Raw genomic sequence first — 20670 nt, forward strand, 5'->3', positions numbered from 1 at the left:
CATAGCCTATGAAGATGTGGATCAAGCTGAACATTTACTTGACAGGTCAGAACATATCACCATACACAGTTCTATCAGTATGCCACAAGGATTGGGGTGACAGCATGCCACCGCTTCTGATATCCAAATGTAATTGCATAGCAAATTTACCATTTCATCCATATTTATTTGTTAGAAGTTAAAAAATTGCCTGACAAAGGGACGTTGGCATTTTCATCGATGAGGCTATTTGTCTTGTTTGTTGTTTAGACTAATGATGGGCTACATTGTCTAAGTTAAGCTATTTCACCTATTGCAGGCTGCATCAAGATGTTTGATTCGCTAGTGGTTTATACTTCCACAACAGTGACAAACAATACCAAGTCCAGTGTCGTTACCTGGCTGTCACCAATGAAGGCAACACGTGGAGGTTGCTCAGCAAGGCACTGTGGTTGCTGTAATAAGGAAAGGGAAGCAGCCTGCACTCCCACGCCAAAGTAGTTACGCGCTGAACTCCAGCGCAAATGAGAGCGGCGCGTGACCAACTGCTGAGTGCAGGTGCAGGCAGGAAGAAACTGATGCGGTAGAAAGACATTTGAAGGAATCCCGCAAAATATAATTAAACCTATACAATGAAATGGTTTGCTCTTAAACTACGAAACGTGAAAGATGCGGGCGGCAGTGGAGCATAATTTTACATAGTTTTTTTGGAGCGGGACTGTAATATCCACCCCGAGAGGGCCGTGCAGAATTAGAACTCAGTTGTCTGGCAAAGTTACAGCACGCTTTTAATTGAAAACGTATGCTATGTCTCAATTAAAAAAAAGTTAAAATCAAGTTAGAGAGCATAAGCGAAGGTGCTCGAGGGCATTCCGAGGTGTGTGCACTTCCCTCGTAATGACGACACTGCTATTGCCCCAACATGTTGTTTGTCTAAAGACTCTGCTGTTATGGCTTAGCCTACTATTGAACTCCATAATAGAAAACTCTCAAAAGCATGCAATGGCCAGCGACTCACTCAAAAATACTATTTTAGAATGATATGCTGAGGCACTGTGACGGCAACCACACACACACACACACACACACAGAGACTAGGTCCAGCACACATTGGGTATATTTTAGTGAAAGTTTTAAATGTCTATAGAATGTTAATATTATTAGCGTAATTTAGGTTACTAAATGAAGTAGGCTAGGCTTAAAGTAGGCTTTAACAATAAAAGTGACTCATGTACACTGGTTCAAATCCGTTCAAACGAAATAAAAGTATGACTGAGCACAAAACCTAACAATTAAACTAAAACCAAACAAACGAGTTTTTATAAAGGTATAATTAAATACTTCGCATCACTTACACGCATGGAAATATATATGGGACTATCGAAATAATAAACAGGGTTAGGCCTGCAGCTACATGATAGCCTACTCCAGGTAGCCTAACATATCCTTCCCTGACAGAACCTCGACGAAAAGCATCCAAACTTTCTAAAGTTGGTACCTGTTTTAACAGAAAACCTATGTCGCTATAGAATATGAACAATTTTTCATAGTTTAATCAGAGTACTGACCTGAATCATCCACTGGCCTTTACTTGTTTGGCGGCAAATGGCTCTTCGACGATGCGTTGAGAACTTGTTGGTTACTGGTATAAGCGCTTTTGACGTGCCAGAGCAAAGTAAGACTGGCTTGATACTTGATCAAAGTACTTTTGGTTGATTTAATCTCCAGGCGCCTATAAACTCAGAATGAAAGATTTTGTTTTCAAGGCCGTCGACAGCACCTCTCAGACCGTTGAAAGAGTCCATGACGATGGAGACCTTGACGCCACAGATTCTGCCAGCGTCACCCCTACATCAACGTTGGGTAGGTCTATATCATGGAGCAAGAGGGGGAGCGGAAGGTGACAGGTGATGATGTCTGGAAAAGTAGGCCTCCAGTAGCCTAGAAACTTCTTTTGCATTCAGTTACTTATATCCACTGCATTTTCCAGTTTTCTCAAAATGTCAAGACAATTATGGCAGAATTCAGCACACTACTCAAAAGTGTATGCTCTGATCCATGGTTAAGTTTGCTTGCTCTGAAATGCACAGCATTTTTATACAAAAAAACGGACATTTAAAATGTACATTGTGATTCTGTATAAATAACTCCAGTAAGCCTACAAGTTTTAGTTCACATTATTTTATGAATAGCCCACTCCCCTTGAAGTATATTAGGCTACATGATCATGGCATGACAAACCATTATCACGTATTTACTGCATAGATTAAGAAATAAAGTTGACACTGTCAATAGAAAAATCGAAAAGTGAGAACATGTAGCAGACAATGTAAACAACCTAATTCAATTTGTTTCCTTTCTGCAGGGAGAACAAAAAGAGAAGATGTGGACAAAAGGAACATCAATGTGATATGTACTGGGAAAAGAGTGGAAGTGAACGTTTTCCCTGATGAGAGGGTCGCAAGCTTATTACAGGATGCCTGTGAAAAGTTGGGGAAGAAACCCAACTTCATGTGCATAGTTTTAAATGGTAATTATGTAAGGTTGTGGTTCACACACCTCCTACAAACTGACATTTTCATATTTTTTTTAAATATCGCATAAGACAAGAGACCTCAAAAGTGTGCAACCTTAACCCTTCTGCAAGACCAGTAGACATTGCAGTGAAGAGTAACCTAGGCTATACCAGCTACTGCCACATTGACAAGCATAACATAAATTAACATAAGTTCTACCGGAGTGTACATAGTATGGGTATGGGTCATGGGTAGGCTTTGTTATGTGGAGAGTTTGGAAGATTTCAAAAAGAGTTGGTGAAAATAAACAGAAAACAAATCTGCACACTCAGGGAAACAACATAGGCTACATATAGGCTACGCCTACACATAAAGATTTAAATAAAATTTAGATTAAAATGTATTTATATCACGCCAAAACAATAAAATTGTCTCAAGGCGCTTTACAGAGCCCAGTGCCTGAACCCCCTTAGAGCAAGCACAATGGCGACAGGGACAAGAAAAAACTCCTGTTAATCAAGAAGAAACCTTAAGCAGAAACGCGGCACATAAGACCCATCTGCTTGAGGCCGGCCGGCCAAAATTGTACCTATTATTCATGTGGCTTCATTCATTGATTAGCTAATTTTGCCATTTGTTTCAGGAGAGGTTTTGGACGTTAAGAAAAGGATCAGAGACTACAACCTGCGTGGTGGACAGACAGTTCATCTCATCAGAGGAGCTCCCAGTATTGACCTTTCAGACTAGTGAATTTGGGGGACGGGAACATTTTTCTCCCCGAGAAACTGCATCCACAGGGTGCCACACAAAATCTGGGATTACAGTTTTTCTTGATTGCCAAGACACATTTCTTGACATTCTTAAAACTCTTAACACAAAGGCATAACCGCACAATCATCTTCACAAACTTCAAACTTCCATGTCAAAACCAAACTCTCCACTCAAAGCCACGTAGGCCTAATCTTAGCCTATATATGTAAGACAGACTTTGCCTTCAGACATCACATAAAAGCCATCAAAAGGCTACACATACACTACAAAATAATTCAAAACACTACCGTAATAACTGTTACTGCAACTGTTACTGCAATGAGTAATGACATTTATGGTTTTTTTCCCAGAACAACATCTTAACATGTTGAACACAATATAAAGACACAACACAGGTATACATTTTCAAAATATTTATTCCTCGATGTACTGTAGAAAAACAAACTGAATGCTGTGAAGAAGTAAATGTACTATTAAAATATGCACCTGATACGTGAAGAATGTAGAATCCTGTCAAATCATTTCCATGTATTTACCAAAATAAACCAATAGTCCAGGCAAAGTAGCGTTTTACGACAGACTAATTGTAAAATAAATTTTTTCAGCATAGATCATTTCTATGAGGTGTCCAGAACAACATACTAAAAGTCCTAAGAAATCCTAGTTGAGGAAACATGTTTAATTCTCATCAATCTGAGATGTGTGCTAATAATGCCAGGCAACAATACACCCCAAAACATTTTTTTTTTCCTTTTCTTCAATCAAAATTAAACTTTACACAATGAAAGTACCCATGAAAAGTGACATTTTTTGTATTACAAGTTTCTTTGAAAATGAATTTTAATATGCAAATGAGCTATACACTAATCGAATATGCCCAAAATACACCCAAATAGGCTTAATGTTTTCCTTTACTCCTACCACAATAAAATTTTACATAGTAAAAGTATACATGAAAAGTAACGGTTTTTGTATTACAAGTTTCTTTTGAAACTATTTTGAATATGCACATGAGCTCCACACTTATTGAATATGTCCTAATTTGCATATAACACCATTCATATGTATGACAAATACATTGGCCCAATCTTCATCCAATCATCCTACTGCCAATGGGTGATGGCAACGCTGCTTTTAGACTGGCCTCTAACCTTAAAACTGCCTGGCTTGGTAGTACCTGCCAGGGGTATGGTGTTTCTGCCTATGCAAATTAGGACAAATGTGTTTTCACCAATTTATAACAAAAGTTACCATTCAACAAAAACAGTTAATTTCAGTTCAACTTTTTATCGTGGGCCTTGTAGACAACTTCTATAATGGATAATTGGTAATACACACATAAACACACAAAAAACACCTTACATATTTCTAAAAATACCTTCCTACCTACCTATCTATCTTTATGCCCTTCGTGTTAGAATATACCAGTTATTGTTAGCCTATATGTTACCAATTACATATATACAAATGTGTTTTCATTTGTCTTCACAAATATTATCTGCAGATAACTGTCTTGTAGTATGATTGATTTGTAATCTTATAGGCCTAACACCATTTGAGACAATTGGATTCAGCTGTGTGGTGCAGTTGGGACAGCGTGTTCCAACTGTACCCATCTGACCACCTTGTGTGTTTGTCTAGATACCACAAGCATAGATTAAAGATCACAATAAATCTAAAATAAGTGAAGAAGCTATTTAATGTGAAAGGGAGGTATCAGCCCACTGCGTATAATGACACCTCGGCAGCTGTTATCCTTTACTTAACCTGCAATGTGCACTGATGTGAATGATTTGCAGGCCTAATCAACCCATTTGTTAAGTAATTTGTTATATAAATCCTACTAAAAAATAATCCGGTAGCCTACGGTGGTAGCCTACCAATGAACTGAGTAGTCCTATGCACATTTAATTTGAAGCTAGACTTGGCAAAAGGTGACTTTTCATGATTTAAAAATAGTACAATGCATCCTTATTTAGCCTAAAGCATTGTTAAATGCGCTGTGAATTTCAGCAATAATATATACAAAAAAATCTGCAATCTACAAAAGTGTGTTTGATATGTGTCAAAATATATTTGATCTTTATGTAGTCTTATTGGAGCGGTTTGCACTTATAAATTCGGTGTAGACTATTTCTAATACAAATCCACGTGATCAACACGGAAGTCAACCACACTGTGTAGGGGCGCTCTAGACTAGAAAGTCCAGTAGTTCAAGCGCCTTGGCGCTGGGGCGGAGTGAATGCGATCATCCTCAGTGTATGAATATATTCATTTCCCCAGGGTACCACTCCTGTACAGCTCCAGAGTTCGCAAGATAGCAACTTCTCGCCGCGTTACTTAAAACAGACTGTGTCGGGTTGGTGATCCAGCTGCAAAAGGTTAGCTAGCTAACTTACTTGGACGTTCACTCAGGACAGAGAACTGCCGACCACCAGGTCAGTTACAGTGCCATCTGATATTTAGGACTACAGAATACTGATCATATTATCACTGAATTTTGTGGTTTTGATTAAGAAGTAAAGCTTACAGAAACAAGTGTTTGTGTGCGGTCTCATCTATGCCAGTAGGATCCCTTTTGCAAGAATTGCAGCTAACGATAGCCAGTTGTTCAAAAGCATGTCTAACAACAGACAGGTGTTTCATATATTCACGGTAGTCGTGTGAATATCGTCTTAGACAGGGCTACGACTTCATCGTGACGGTAATATGGGTATGGTTACTTACAAATGTTATTCTTTCATTCTACATTAATATTTAGGATGTAGTTGCGTCAGTCTTCTAACTGCCGAGGCGGTAGCGGGTAACATGCGGCATTACCAATGAACAGCCCAGGAAACTGGTAAAACATGGGGTGCGAGAATACTACACCGTCTGACCATATATATTTCTCGCTCTTGAGCTAGTTTAAGCTTGTTTATAGTAATTCCCGGATCTGAAGGGTTGAGAGAAGAATTCCGAATAGGCTGCTGCAACTTAACTCGAATGCGAAAGCTTAAATAACATTTAGCCAGCCAAGCGCACATAAAACTTTTGTTCTCTATTGTTACTTGCAAATTGGTGAAATAGTTTCGCGCATGAATTTTAAGTTGTGTTGCGATATTTAATCCAACATGGGTACAGTCACACACTAGCTCAACATACTGATGATAATGTATTACACTCGCATGGTCAAATGAGAGCAGGATGACTGCATGATGCCCACTGTTGCTGGATCGGTTCCATTATTCTTTCCACTATCCTTTAGCAACTGGCACAAAGGGCGCTGAAAAGTAATTATTTAGCAGGCCAACATGGTCAGTTATTTGTTGTTATTTGAACTGTTTGATTTAAGTAGGTAAGCCACATGACCGCCTATTTCTGCCTGATATCCTTTTCAAGGCAGTTATTTCTGTGATTATGCAGGGCTGCACCCATGTAGACACTGACATATTTAGGAAGCCTCTTTCATTTCCTTTCCCTGGAGCCTTGAAATATTGGCCTGACATTCACATAGGCCTGACACTCAATAAAGAAAATATGACACTCTAAGGCAGCTCATAGTTGGAGGTCTGATATGGATTGTTGTCATTGTTATTGCTGCTGGTGTGTGTGTGTTTAGAAATTAACACTGACATTGTCATCCCAGACTCCCAAGAAAGTGCCATATGTTGATGTTTCTTTTTAAACACTATGAGTGTGCACACACACACCGAGACCACTGTAAGATGGTGATATCCTAGACCAATGAGGGAATAGGTGTCTGGAAAGTTTGGGTGGATTCGTCGCTCTCTTTACTTTGCTGAAAAAGTGACATTTATTAAAACACATTTCTTAGTACGACCATACTTAGACTGACTCCATTTTCTGTGTCTGACTCCACTCTTTTGGGAACCCAGTCTAAGCTCCTCGCTTTTACTGTAGATTTCTACCGGGGTTGTAAGCTGTTCTCAAACTCAATGCACCTATCGTCTGTAGTATGAATTTCCTCCCTAACTCTTTAGTAACCGTGTTCTTCACAATGGAATAGTGTCATTGAAGGATCTTGCCACGGCCGGCCGATTCCATTTTGACAAATCCACAGACATAACCTGCATCTAGTTCTGGACTAACCCAGAGGTCCTACAGTGCTGTTAAAGGGACGTTGCATCTTGTGCGATCTAGTTGGCTCAGTGACAGAGCGCCAGACTGCTTGTCCGCTCTATGTATGTCCATTCGATCCAGTGCAGAGGCTGGTCAGCAATCCTATCGCTATATTATACCATTAACAGTTCAACTGCAGCATGTCTAGCCCAGTTGATTTTAGCCAGGAACCTCAAGTTTTACGCTTTTGGCCGCTATATACTGTATGTCTGTAACCAAATCCTAGTCAGTATTACCGGAACACCGTTACCTGAATACTTATCAGTTAAGAATTTCAGCAAAGGTCATAGTGGGTCAGAATTACCAATTTATTACATCAGGTACACGTTACCACTACAGTTTACAAATCCAACAAGTCTAAAGTGAAGAATGTAAGTATAAGACACCACATGACACATAAAAACACTTAGAGAACATGAACATACCTGGCTGCTTAGAAATGACTACTCACACGGATGTGAGGGAGATCTGGAGACAGAATGCTCCTTGTTCTATGCACACCTTCCCCTTAAGTACACATTTATTGCTCCATCTGGCCTAAAATTTACCCCCATAGATAAGAGGTTTCTCAAGATGAGAATCACACATTAACAACCAAAATGGAGGGAGTTCTCACCCAAATTTGGGGTGACCCCCTCCAAAGAGAGATACCTTTGCACTCACACAGAGACCAGAATGATCAGGTCTCTGATATCCATGTTTTAATTAATATATACAGCTGTAGAACTGAGGCCATTTTCCCACTCATATTGAGACCATAAAAATGAGTTCAAACATTATACAGAAATCATCTTCCAATATAACATTTCAGTTCAACACTCTTACATTAATTTCTCTGTCCCTAGTTTCACCTCAGCACGGAAAAGTACGGAGAGAGAACCAGAGACAGAGGTCTGAGATAAGAGTCTCTGCAGGGGGGTGAGAATTTCAACAATTGTGACAGCCTCTGGGCAATGTTTGTTGGGGGCACAATAAACTAGCACCTAACCCCCAACAAATGAGTAGGTAACCAGAGGAGATAGTCCTCTGGGTTTTTCCGTTCCAAAAGGTCCATTCCTGACATCTGTGTTTTTCCATCAGCAATCCATTCCTGCCTTACACCACCACAACACTCTCTCCATTGCACACATTGGTTTCCTCTCTCCCCTTTTTCTAATGTTTCCCTTTTCCCGTCTGTGTCATTAAATTTCACTCAGGTCAGAATCCCAGAGAGGTGTGTGTGTGTACCTGCTTAGACAGAGAGACTCGGAGATTGGACCCAGTTGGAGGGAACTCGTCTCATTCCTCCATGCAAAGACAGTGAGAGAGAGAGAAGAGATTAGCAAACGTCTCTCTCAGGGGAGCTGCTAGTAGGCTTTTTAATGAGATGTAATTCACATCAAAAGAGTGACTCTGGGAGGGAGAGATAGAACCGAAGCTCTTGTCCGAATAGGCTAGGAGAATCAAAGAGACAAGGCTGAGTTAGAAGGAAGAAGCAGTGAGAGAGAAAAAAGTAAGATGGGAAGAAAATAAGAACTGAAGACAAAATGGCAAACCAATACTGTGGATAGACAAAGAAAGGACCGTTTAAAGGTCACTTTGTGCAAGAAGGGCAGATGAGATTGAAAGCTGTTATTGAATCTTTTCTTGGTCCTCTAAGCCACAGAAAGATGCTATCAGTGCTTTGAGACACACCCTCCTGTTCTGGTTTGATAGGTTTTGGTTGTGTGTGTGTGTGTGTGTGTGTGTGTGTGTGTGTGTGTGTGTGTGTGTGTGTGTGTGTGTGTGCACGCGCGCTCACACATTCAGTCCTAAGGCACAAGCAGGTCCTAAAAGGAAACACACTCTCCGGCCCTGTGCATCATGGGAAAGGTGCTTGAGTCAGAGAGGTGACCTGCCTGTAGGGTCAACGACCTCACTTCCTGTAAACACCAGATTACAACACTGCTGTACTGTTTTCAGAATGGAAATGAAATGTTTGAAAATGTCATGGATTAAGAGAAAGAGCTGTAGCATTGCAAGGGAATTATTACAGATTTAGAAGCAGCAATAAATACATTTTGTAACCAAACAGCAACAGTCCATTATTAGTCCATACGTAGGATAGCCTTCAAAGTCTACGCTCTCTGATAGGCCTAAACACTGTACTGGTGATTCCTGGTAAGTTACAAACCTGGCTTGGCTGGGTTGAGCTTGCTAAATATGGCCGCCTATGTCAGATGTATGTGCTGCTTAGTATGAGACAATGCAGAAACTGTCTGGTCAGCCTTAAGGCACCAGTGACAGCTTTAGAGACACCTCAGTTTGTGACTCCATTCTGCACCTAGCTAAACACACACACACATACACACACACACACACACACATACACGCATGCATACACACACACACACACGCACGCGCACACACACACACACGCACGCGCACACACACACACACACACACACACAGAGCCCTGAATGACGAGTGAAATTGAAGGGTCTGGTTTTCCTCACGTCTTTTCACAGGCGGAAGAAAGGCGTGAAACCAGAAGTTAACCCCCTGGGAGCTGTCGTATGAGAACAAGGAACAGTCATCCCTTCATAAGTAGAAGAGCAGCAATCAGTGATCACAGTGGGAGAGAACTTTGCCCTCATCACTTTACCTCTGTGTGTGTGTTTGTGTGTCCGAGAGTAATCATATGTTGCCTCTCTTGGCTCTCTCGCTTTCTCTTTTTCTCTTTCCCTCTGTGTGTGTGTGTGGGGGTGGGGGTGGGGATGTGGGTGTGTGTGTGTCACGTAGTTACTCAACGCTGTGCAGCTTGAAGCTTCCCCCAGAGCCATATCCACTTCCTCCCTGGAGTGTGTGTCTGCCGTGTCGTCAAGCCCCTCGTCTTACACAAGAATACAGTTTCAGTCTTGTGCTTGTAGGCTAGTGACTTGTAAATTAGCACAGAGACTGGGAACCACATCAAATGTAGATATACTGGTATGGCATAGTGTAGACCCCCGTCTCTAAGGCATAGTGTAGACCCCCGTCTCCAGTGCTGTGGGTACAAATTGCTGTCTTTTTCCATGGTGCTTCTGAGCGTAATTTACCATTAGATATTGTGTGTGATTGAATGAGGGCATGTCTTGTGAGAATTGATTCACCAGTTTACATGACGGGGATACTTATCTTGCTTGCCTTGTACTCCCTCTGTGTACTCTCTGACTTTGTGTGTGTGTGTGTGTTTGCGCGTGTGCGCATGTGCTGATGGTTTTTAAGTGTCCCAGATTCAGCAGACAGATTCTTTTTTTTCTACTGTGTGTGTTTTGTAAGGCGAAAGGTTTTCCTTGATAAGGTGCAAGATGATCATGGGTATGTGGCATGTGTTAATTAGACATGCTCTCGCTCTCAGATTAATTAGCCTTAATTAGCAGTGAGATGTCAAGTGTACATTTTTAGCTTACAGCACTAGGGCCTGCAATATATATCACAGTATAACACCGTAGCATGGTGGTAGTTTTATTCAAGGTGTTTTAGATTTGTACTGAAATGCTGATAAAATGTAGTTTGTAGAAGGTAAAAGTTAGTTTGGTGAAGTAAAAACAAGTAGGCTAACGTAAATGGCAAAAAAAATAATATCTCTCACTGTAGACACACATGCACACACACCCACACACACACACACACACACACACACCCCATCGCACATAGCTGTAATGTGAGGAAATGATGATGCTGCCCTCAGTTATGTGAGGCAGATGGCAGTGTGCTCAGCTTCCTCTGGCCGCCAGGCGAGATGATTAGCCTCTTCAGCACAAAAGTTCACACAGACACGCCTTCATGTTCATGAACTCTGTGGAAAAGAAGTCCTTTACATTCACAAGTTCTCCCTCTCCTAGTCCTTCTCACAGGCTACATAATACAGTAGCCTACTTAAACACTGCAGTACACAAGTCTCCTAGAGTTAGGGGCTTCATGTGCAGATTCATGCAGTCTTGAGGAGGTTTGACCTAAGACCAGAGGCTTAACTCAGGAGTCGCAGGGTCCTTGTAATTATGTGTGTGTGTGTGTGTGTGTGTGTGTGTGTGTGTTTGTGAGAGATTATTTATTCTTAATCTTGGGAGCAAAGCGTGCTCCAGAACTTTCAGCAGTCGTCCATGGGGCCATTAAGGCCTGCTTTCATTTAATCCTCTTAAATTAGAAATAAATAAATAAATGAGGGAATGAATGAAACAAACAATCTTCGACACGGCGGGACGTCAACACAGCTGGGCTTGGGAAGCCATGGAAACCCTAAACAAATTTAGCTAAGACAAAGCCAGAGATTTTCAAGTATTCTGTTTACTTCCTCCTTTTTTCTATTTCTTTCTTTCTTTCTTTCTAACTCTCCCCCTCTCTTTGTCTCTCGCTCTCTCAGGACCCATAAGTTTTATGACATGGTTCTGCGGATTCGTTGACTGAACTTCTGATCTGCATTTGCTGTGGACCCACAACAATCATGGCTACTTCTAAAAAGGGTGAGTCGGTCTCCATCTCTACATGTTATTCCCTCTTGTTTTCTGCCTCTCTCTCTCTCTGCTCCCTCTCTCTCTCTCTCTCTTCTCTCCTCTTTCTGCTCCCTCTCTCTCTTTATCTCTCTCTCTCTCCCTCCTCTTTTCATCTATCCCCCATTTTCCCCTGTGTCTCTGTCCTCATCTCTCTCTCTCTGCCTTTTCACCCACTCCTTCATTCAGCTTCCTGTACTTTCCAGTCTCTCTCACCTCCTGGGAATTTCATTTGCAAATGTGTGGTTATTTGTTTGTATGTGTTTGCGTGTGTGTGTGTGTGTGTGCGTGCGCGTGCGCGTGCGCGTGCGCGTGCGTATGCAGTGTGTGTGTGTTTGAACAGGAACACAAGAGTTCGTCCTCTGCCAGAGGTTAGAGTCACATGGAGTGGTGTGTTTAAAGCAAGGGTAAAACAGGTCTTTGAGTAGGGCAGGGTTTGCTGTTAGCGTGCGTAGTGGTGCAGCATGCAGGCAGGGTGCAAACCCCCCCCCCAACCACCCCCCGACTGCACCCCTCAAACACAACTACTAGAAGACATAGGCTATGTGTGTGTGACTGTTGCCATGGTTACCAGTGAGCAACGTTAAGTAAGTAAATGGGTTGGGTTGGTGCAGCGAGGGTGCTGGGAAACATCAACTGGCCAGAACTCCCTAAGGGTGGAGCAGATGCACACACACACACACACACACACACACACAATCACACAACACAATGCCAACAATCAAATAGAGCACAAACACACACACACACTCACTAACACTCACACAACACAACACAATGCCAACAATCAAATAGAGCACAAACAAACATTTACACACAGTGTTTTAAGCTACTGACTAGACACATACACTTAAGCAAGTACTGTTCAATATGTATTTTGCATTTATATGTGGACATATCCATGCACTCACACAAACACACCTCAGAGTGTATAGCCCCTTCTTTCTCTGAAACACATCCATTAGTATTTATTACCTTACACACACATACACATATACACACACACACACACACACATACACAGACTAGAACTTATCACCTTGAACACCCATTCACACACACATGCACACACAAACACTAGTACTTATTACCTTGAACACCCTTTAACACAAACCCACACGCACACCGTTTGTGGAGGGGCTCTTAAATAAGATTTAATGGAGACTAAATAAAGCCCACAATGACCGAGTAATGCAAGAAAGGACTAAAAATAGAAAGTAATGGCAGAAATCAGAGAGATGGAAGATAATGTCAATCACTGTCCTGGAGCTGGGACACTGGAGAGAACGAGATAAGAGGAGAGGAGAAAGTAGGATGATAAAAACTCTTTTGTGTCTAGGATGTGATAAAGGGTTAATTCAGCTCTAATGATTCTGGTTTCTGTAGATCAATTAAATTATCTAGATGAGCTGTATGTCTTTTCGAATGAAAGTGTCGTCTAAATAAGTTATTGTGCATGTTAAAGCCTTATTTTGTTTAAACTGTGTAAAAGCAACAGCCTCTGTGAGGAGACATAGCCCATACCGTAGGTATGCAAAGTGTTAAAATAAAAATGACTTTCAACTAACTTATAGCTGCAGTAAAGGCAGACTGGTAGTGACCACTAATCTGATCTCAGATTCTCTGTGTAGACGTGAGCGACGTTGTCTTGATTCAAATGAATGGATTTGGTTTTCATTTGATCTTGTTGATGGATCTCCAGCAACCAACCCCACGCTAGGCCTCTGTGACGCATGGCATAGCTGACTGCTAGTGTCAGGATAAGGACATTAGAGTTTAACCATCCATGATGGCTGATAAACGGCCAGAACTTGAAATATCACTCTATGTTGTGTAAAAGGTGGTTTACATTCAAGGAAACTGAAAGACACACAACAGGCAAGGCTGAAAAATATATCGTGTGTGTGTGTGTGTGTGTTGTGTGTGTGTGTGTGTGTGTGTGTGTGTGTGTGTGTGTGTGTGTGTTTTATCCCACTCAAACCTGTGGCATTACTGGTATTACTGTCCTCGTCATAGACTAGCCCAGATGAGCTAAATTCAGGGAAGTGGAGACCGTGCTTCAGGGAACATTCTGGATTAAATGTCGAAAAGGGGACCGACTGTTTGGTGTGATGGGTAATGAGATGGGAGAGATTCACTGGGGTGCGTGTGTGTGTGTGTGTGCGCACGTGTGTCGCATGGACTGGCTGGAGTCTTGGCCGTGAGTTGACTTGACCTGTCAGTTTTAGGGAAGTCAAGAAAGACCTTTTGTTGGTATGTGTATTGTATTGTATTGTAATGTAATGACTTTTGTTTACTGAACATTAGTCAAATCTGCTATTCACCATGACAGTGCGTGCTTCTGTTTGTCTGGCTGCTGGTGTGTCACCAATTTCCATGGATTTGATCATTGGATTATTTTGCTTTTCACTGAATTGTATTCTCAGTTGAACCCAATTGCACGGATGTCTGTGTGTGTCTGTGTGTGCTTGTGTTAGTCTGGCGGCAAAGCAGCATTATCTCTGTTTCTGATCCCCTCTTTAATCTGAGTTACTGTTGGGCTCATTTAAGGCCTCAAACCCTCCTCTCTGTTATGCTGACCCAGTTAAAAAGCACACACACATACATACACACACACATACACACACACACACACACACACACACACACACACACACACACACACACACACAGCGAGAGAGAGAGAGCGATAGTAATCCATCTCTCAAGAGGAGAAGGGGTTTTGAGAATGGGGAGTACGTTAAGTGTACGCACATTATGCAGACAAACAACTAGGGGTGGGAATTGCCACAGAAGCGATGGTACGATGCCATCACAATATTTGGGCCATAGAGATTAGAGTATTATTGCAATTTACGATACTGCAAGTATTGTGATTCGATTCTGTGATACAGTGTGATTTATTTCTCACATATTTTACGTTTTGTGTACTGGGACTCTCTGAAGCCATCTTGGTGCAGTGAATTTGTCCTCGACTGACTTCCTTTCCAATTTCAGCTGTGATGCAAGAGAAGGATAAGGACTTCAGAAGCAATAATAAAATAAAATAAAAACATTAATATTAATAAATGAATACGTATCACAATAATCTTCGCTGCTGTATCAATATAACATTGTGCCGAAAAACATTGCGATACTACACATACATAATAACTTGTGCATAGTTTAGTGCAGGGGTCTTCAACCTTTTTCAGCCCAAGGACCCCTTGGCTGAGAGAGACACTGAGCAGGGACCCCCACCCCCGCCGCCCCAAATTTGGGCCTGATATTCATATAATTTATGTGGAACTAAGTGTCAGTCACACACACACACTCCCCTACACATGTTTGAACAGAATTACAAATCATCTGTGACACACAACTCGTTTCAATTTATTCTGTTTATTATTGACATTTGTTCTCCCTTACAGTTAGCCATCACTCTGTATTCAATTAGGGAGGGACAAAGAATTGAGTAGCTTAAGTATGGATGAAATATCTCATACCTAGTGAGAGATCTGACGTTTGAGAATTCATCATTCATGTCTTTGGCAACAACATTCTCCCTATGAAGCATGCAGTGCGTCATACATGGCTCTTGCACCGTCTGGGCACATCGCGACACATTTTGGCCAGGGTATATCATGTTCACGGTTTTACCTCCAGGCAGCTGCTTACAGAATAGAAATTCCTCCTGCATCTCATTTTGGTCGACAAATCACAAAAAGCTAAAAGCTGAGCGTCGTTTGACACATCGGTGGATTCATCTAATTGCAAAATTTTTTGTTCATGGAAGGGGTGTTGGCATCCTCTGAAGGTAGATCATCTGAACCACAATCAGTGGTGTCTGACGAGGAGCTTTTGTTCCGAGAAATTACAAAACGATCAATTATTTCAAATTGTATGGTTGTGGCAGGTAACGTCTTTTGGCACCAGATAGCTAAATGTAGCTAAAAGTGCATATGTTGCCATTATGATCAAATAATCGCGTGAAGACTCATGGGTAGCCTATGTATTATTTTTAAGGAATAGAAAGCAATTTTTACGTTCTGTTTATGTTTATGTAGTCTTTTGGACGTTTTACATTTTTGGAAGAGGGGAAAAATGCTTCAGATTAAATCATTTGGCGGACCCCCTGCAGTACCTCCGCGGACCCCCTGGGGGTCGCGGACCCCCGGTTGAAGACCTCTGGTTTAGTGCATTCATTTATAGATGCACACAAACATAGTCATTGTTTGATACCTACATACAATTAACACATCCAATCACTCCTAGGATAGTGCAGTATTCAGAAGACATCACGCTTATCAACAACTGTCGAATGCATATCAACCTGTATATCCCCGATGATGTAATCAGTAATACACAATTTGACCCTGGCAGTACATCCAGCTGTGCGTCTGCCCATGACCCCGGGGTCAACTACTGTGTCATCAGCCTTGGGTCATCAGCCTTGTGTCATCAGCCTGGGGTCAACAGCCTGGGGTCATTCCTCACGGGAGCTTTGCTCATTTAATCTTGCACCAGTGTTGGGGAAGTGGTCAAGATTGTCTCTCTGGCGTCCTCTTTAGCTGATTGTCTCTCTGGCGTCCTCTTTAGCTGATTGTCTCTCTGGCGTCCTCTGTAGCTGATTGGCTCTCTGGCATCCTCTGTAGCTGATTGGCTCTCTGGCGTCCTCTGTAGCTGATTGGCTCTCTGGCATCCTCTGTAGCTGACTACAGCGTCCCATCTTTCCTGTTGAAGTTTATGGGTCCTTCCCTTCATCACAGAAGCAGAAGAGCTCCTCCATGATTATAGGCCCTGGAACCAGCTCGATGGGCCGGTCTGCAAATCTTGTTGAGGCAAAACATTGAGTTGCTATGCTTATCTAATCTTTGTTATCTTTGTTCCTGGCAATTACTGTATTTCTAAAATGGAATAAGCAGCAATTAGTGAGCGTGTGTGAGCGTGCGCTCACAGTGCTATCAGGGATCTTAGATTATGCCCGGCTTACAACAAAGCCAATAGGCTATGTTTTGTCCATTATGAAGCCCTCAGTGGGAACACTTCATTGAATTATGATATTATGGCTGAAAAATGTTTTTGAGCGTGTCTGCGCATTTCTCTGTGTGTATCTGTGCCTGTGTGCCTGTGTGCGTGTGTGTGTGTGTGTGTGCGTGTGTGTGTACGTGCCTGTGTCCCTGCATAAATCTGTCAAGTATGTAACCTGCTGAACTTTAATGAACGACCCCCCCTTGGGGATTCTATTTGTGGAATATCTGGGAAGTTACATAATCTTTTTCAAGTGACACCCATCACCCAAGCAAACGTATGTTTAAAAATAGACAAGTGGTCAGTGAAGGGACAGACACGTAAAACATTTCGCAAAACCGGACAATGACACTGATTACAGGGTGGGGGAGATGGAGGAACCGTTGGTGAAATGGAGTTGAATGATTAAGAAAGTTTTCCTGTTTAGATCGAGGTGGTAACATCAACAGTATCATGGGTTCTATACACAGGAAGGCCTAGTCAGTGAGACTGTTTCAGGGGCTAGTCAGTGAGACTGTTTTAGTCGCTAGTCAGTGAGACTGTTTTAGTCGCTAGTCAGTGAGACTGTTTTAGTCGCTAGTCAGTGAGACTGTTTTAGGGCCTAGTCAGTGAGACTGTTTCAGGGGATGGATGTGGGATTTTATCTTGACAGCAAGCACGGTTTGTGCCACTGAATGAACTTCAATACACCTAGTTCTAGAATGGTTAACATATAGTTTTAAGCCAGCCAGCACGAGTCTTTGAAATATTTAAACGTCAACGTGAACCTTTACACCAGAGGTCTTCAACCGGGGGTCCGCGACAGCTGGATGTACTGCCCCGCAGGGTCAAATTGTGTATTACTGATTACATCATCTGGGATATACGGGTTGATATGCATTCGACAGTTGTTGATAAGCGTGATGTCTTCTGAATACTGCACTATCCTAGGAGTGATTGGATGTGTTAATTGTATGTAGGTATCAAACAATGACTATGTTTGTGTGCATCTATAAATGAATGCACTAAACCAGAGGTCTTCAACCGGGGGTCCGCGGAGGTACTGCAGGGGGTCCGCCAAATGATTTAATCTGAAGCATTTTTCCCCTCTTCCAAAAATGTAAAACGTCCAAAAGACTACATAAACATAAACAGAACGTAAAAATTGCTTTCTATTCCTTAAAAATAATACATAGGCTACCCATGAGTCTTCACGCGATCATTTGATCATAATGGCAACATATGCACTTTTAGCTACATTTAGCTATCTGGTGCCAAAAGACGTTACCTGCCACAACCATACAATTTGAAATAATTGATCGTTTTGTAATTTCTCGGAACAAAAGCTCCTCGTCAGACACCACTGATTGTGGTTCAGATGATCTACCTTCAGAGGATGCCAACACCCCTTCCATGAACAAAAGCGCAAACGGGAGAAGACACGTAAATATTCAGAGAATTATCTGAAGTTTGCCTTCACCTATAAAGAGACCGATGGTGAAGAATTAGCAGTGTGCGTGGTTTGCTCTTCCGTGCTATCAAACGAAACTATGAAACCATCAAAGCTGCAACGACACTCAAAGACAACCCACGCTCACTTGAAAGAAAAAAAACATTTAATATTTCCCGTTTAAAATCTTTTGAGGGCCAGCAGACCTTGATGAGACAATCAGCCAAAATGTGCGAGCTAGCTTTAAAAGCCTCTTATCAAGTTGCATTACGTGTCGCTCAGACCAAACAGCCATACATAATTGCGGAAAGTTTAATAATGCCAACAGCTAGTGATATGTGCAAAACGAAGTTTGGGAAGGATGAGTAGCCTACGTAAAAAAACTGAAAAGCATCCCAATGCCCGCCCTATTGATACATTGGCAGCTGATGTGAGGGCACTACTAGTCGCAAAACTCCCGAAGGCAGATTATTTTGCAATTAGATGAATCCACCGATGTGTCAAACGACGCTCAGCTTTTAGCTTTTTGTGATTTGTCGACCAAAATGAGATGCAGGAGGAATTTCTATTCTGTAAGCAGCTGCCTGGAGGTAAAAAAAAGTTCAGAGATTTTCAAAGTGATCGACAATTTTTTCCGTGAACATGATATACCCTGGCCAAAATGTGTCGCGATGTGCCCAGACGGTGCAAGAGCCATGTATGACGCACTGCATGCTTCATAGGGAGAATGTTGTTGCCAAAGACATGAATGATGAATTCTCAAACGTCAGATCTCTCACTAGGTATGAGATATTTCATCCATACTTAAGCTACTCAATTCTTTGTCCCTCCCTAATTGAATACAGAGTGATGGCTAACTGTAAGGGAGAACAAATGTCAATAATAAACAGAATAAATTGAAACGAGTTGTGTGTCACAGATGATTTGTAATTCTGTTCAAACATGTGTAGGGGAGTGTGTGTGTGTGACTGACACTTAGTTCCACATAAATTATATGAATATCAGGCCCAAATTTGGGGCGGCGGGGGTGGGGGTCCCTGCTCAGTGTCTCTCTCAGCCAAGGGGTCCTTGGGCTGAAAAAGGTTGAAGACCCCTGCTTTACACCATCTGTTGGGTCTGCCTGTGACATTTATAGTAATGATAGTCAAGCTGTAGGGAAGGACGCAGTAGAGAGTGTGTTGGGCGGTAGACTGAGTTTACATTCTTTGGTTCTCTGGGGTTTGTCCACTGTCAGGTTCTCCACTGTTGCTTTAACCCGTTTTCTTTTTTTTTTTTAAAGATTTATTTTTGGGCTTTTTTTGTGCCTTTAATCGATAGTGCAGTGAAGACTGGGACAGGAAATGAGAGGGAGAAGAGCTGGGGAGTGGACAGGAGAAATGACATCGGGCCGGATTCGTACCCGTGTCCTCCATGGGCGTCAAGCAAGCCCGAATGTGGTCGGGGCTACTGCTTTAACCCGTTTTCTGTAACACTGTACCAGAGTAACTCTCAGAGTAGTTGAGGAGTCCCAGTCCAACCCAGGCAGAGGTTTCATAAGTGTGATCCATCCGGGGGGCGCTGAGCAGCCCAGGGCTCAGGTGCCAGTGGGGATTACACTAATGACCCTTCAAAGAGGCTCACGCACATTCCTCCCGGGCTTTTCAGGAAACGCGCCTGGTAGCAGGCCCTCGGCTGGCTTGGACGTGTGTGTGTGAAAGTGTGTGTGTGTGTGTGTGTGTCCGAAGAGACCCGCATGTTGCATCTCTTAGCTTTGTGCGTAGTATGACTATGCATTTGTGGATGTTCAGGTATAGGATGTGCCCCCATATATGTGTGTGTGTATGTATATGTGTGTGATAATATACTAATATATATTAATATGTGCTTCTGTCTGTCTGAGACATTTCTTTAGGCTCTGTGTCTGTGCGAATAAATTAATGCATATGTGGATGACTACAGTATATATGTGCACCTACAGTATATACATATATGTGTTGGTGCGTTACTCTCTCTGTGTGTGTGTGTGTGTGTGTGTGTGTTTTGTGTTTGCCTTCAGCCACAGGCTCAGCTAAGTCCGGTGGTGTGCGGTTCTCAGAGGAGCCAGCGGCCCATTCCCATGTTCACTTTGACGAGAAACTCCACGACTCCGTTGTCATGGTGATCCCAGAATCAAACGGCAACTTCCTGGTTAAAGTACGTACGTGTGTGTGTGTGTGTGTGTGTGTGTGTGTGTGTATGTATGTATGTGTTTATGTTTGTGAATGTGTGTGGAAATTGCCTGTAGGGTCTAGCTGGTTAATCTCAAACTAAATTCACAGGTTGAGACACAGTTATACTTCAGCTATGTACAGAAAGTTCCGGAACAGAGATATTT

The 20670-nt window shown here is 42.2% G+C and overlaps 1 protein-coding gene across 4 annotated transcripts in view; it reads left to right on the forward strand.

The window, feature by feature from the left end:
• The first annotated feature begins 5453 nt into the window (after positions 1-5453).
• Positions 5454-20670, forward strand: part of c18h20orf27 (chromosome 18 C20orf27 homolog) — a 27100-nt gene continuing 11883 nt past the window's right edge. Inside the window, exons 1-4 of one of the 4 annotated variants that reach the window (XM_042710413.1) lie at positions 5454-5704; positions 9875-9980; positions 11752-11851; positions 20353-20489. In XM_042710413.1, coding sequence (XP_042566347.1) covers positions 11833-11851; positions 20353-20489 — 156 coding nt within the window. In that variant the 5' untranslated portion in view covers positions 5454-5704; positions 9875-9980; positions 11752-11832. The other 3 variants (XM_012832454.3, XM_031584846.2, XM_031584845.2) reach the window with 3 other exon arrangements.

This window comes from Clupea harengus, chromosome 18, assembly GCF_900700415.2.
Source record: "Clupea harengus chromosome 18, Ch_v2.0.2, whole genome shotgun sequence".
In the NCBI taxonomy this organism is placed as follows: Eukaryota; Metazoa; Chordata; class Actinopteri; order Clupeiformes; family Clupeidae; genus Clupea; species Clupea harengus.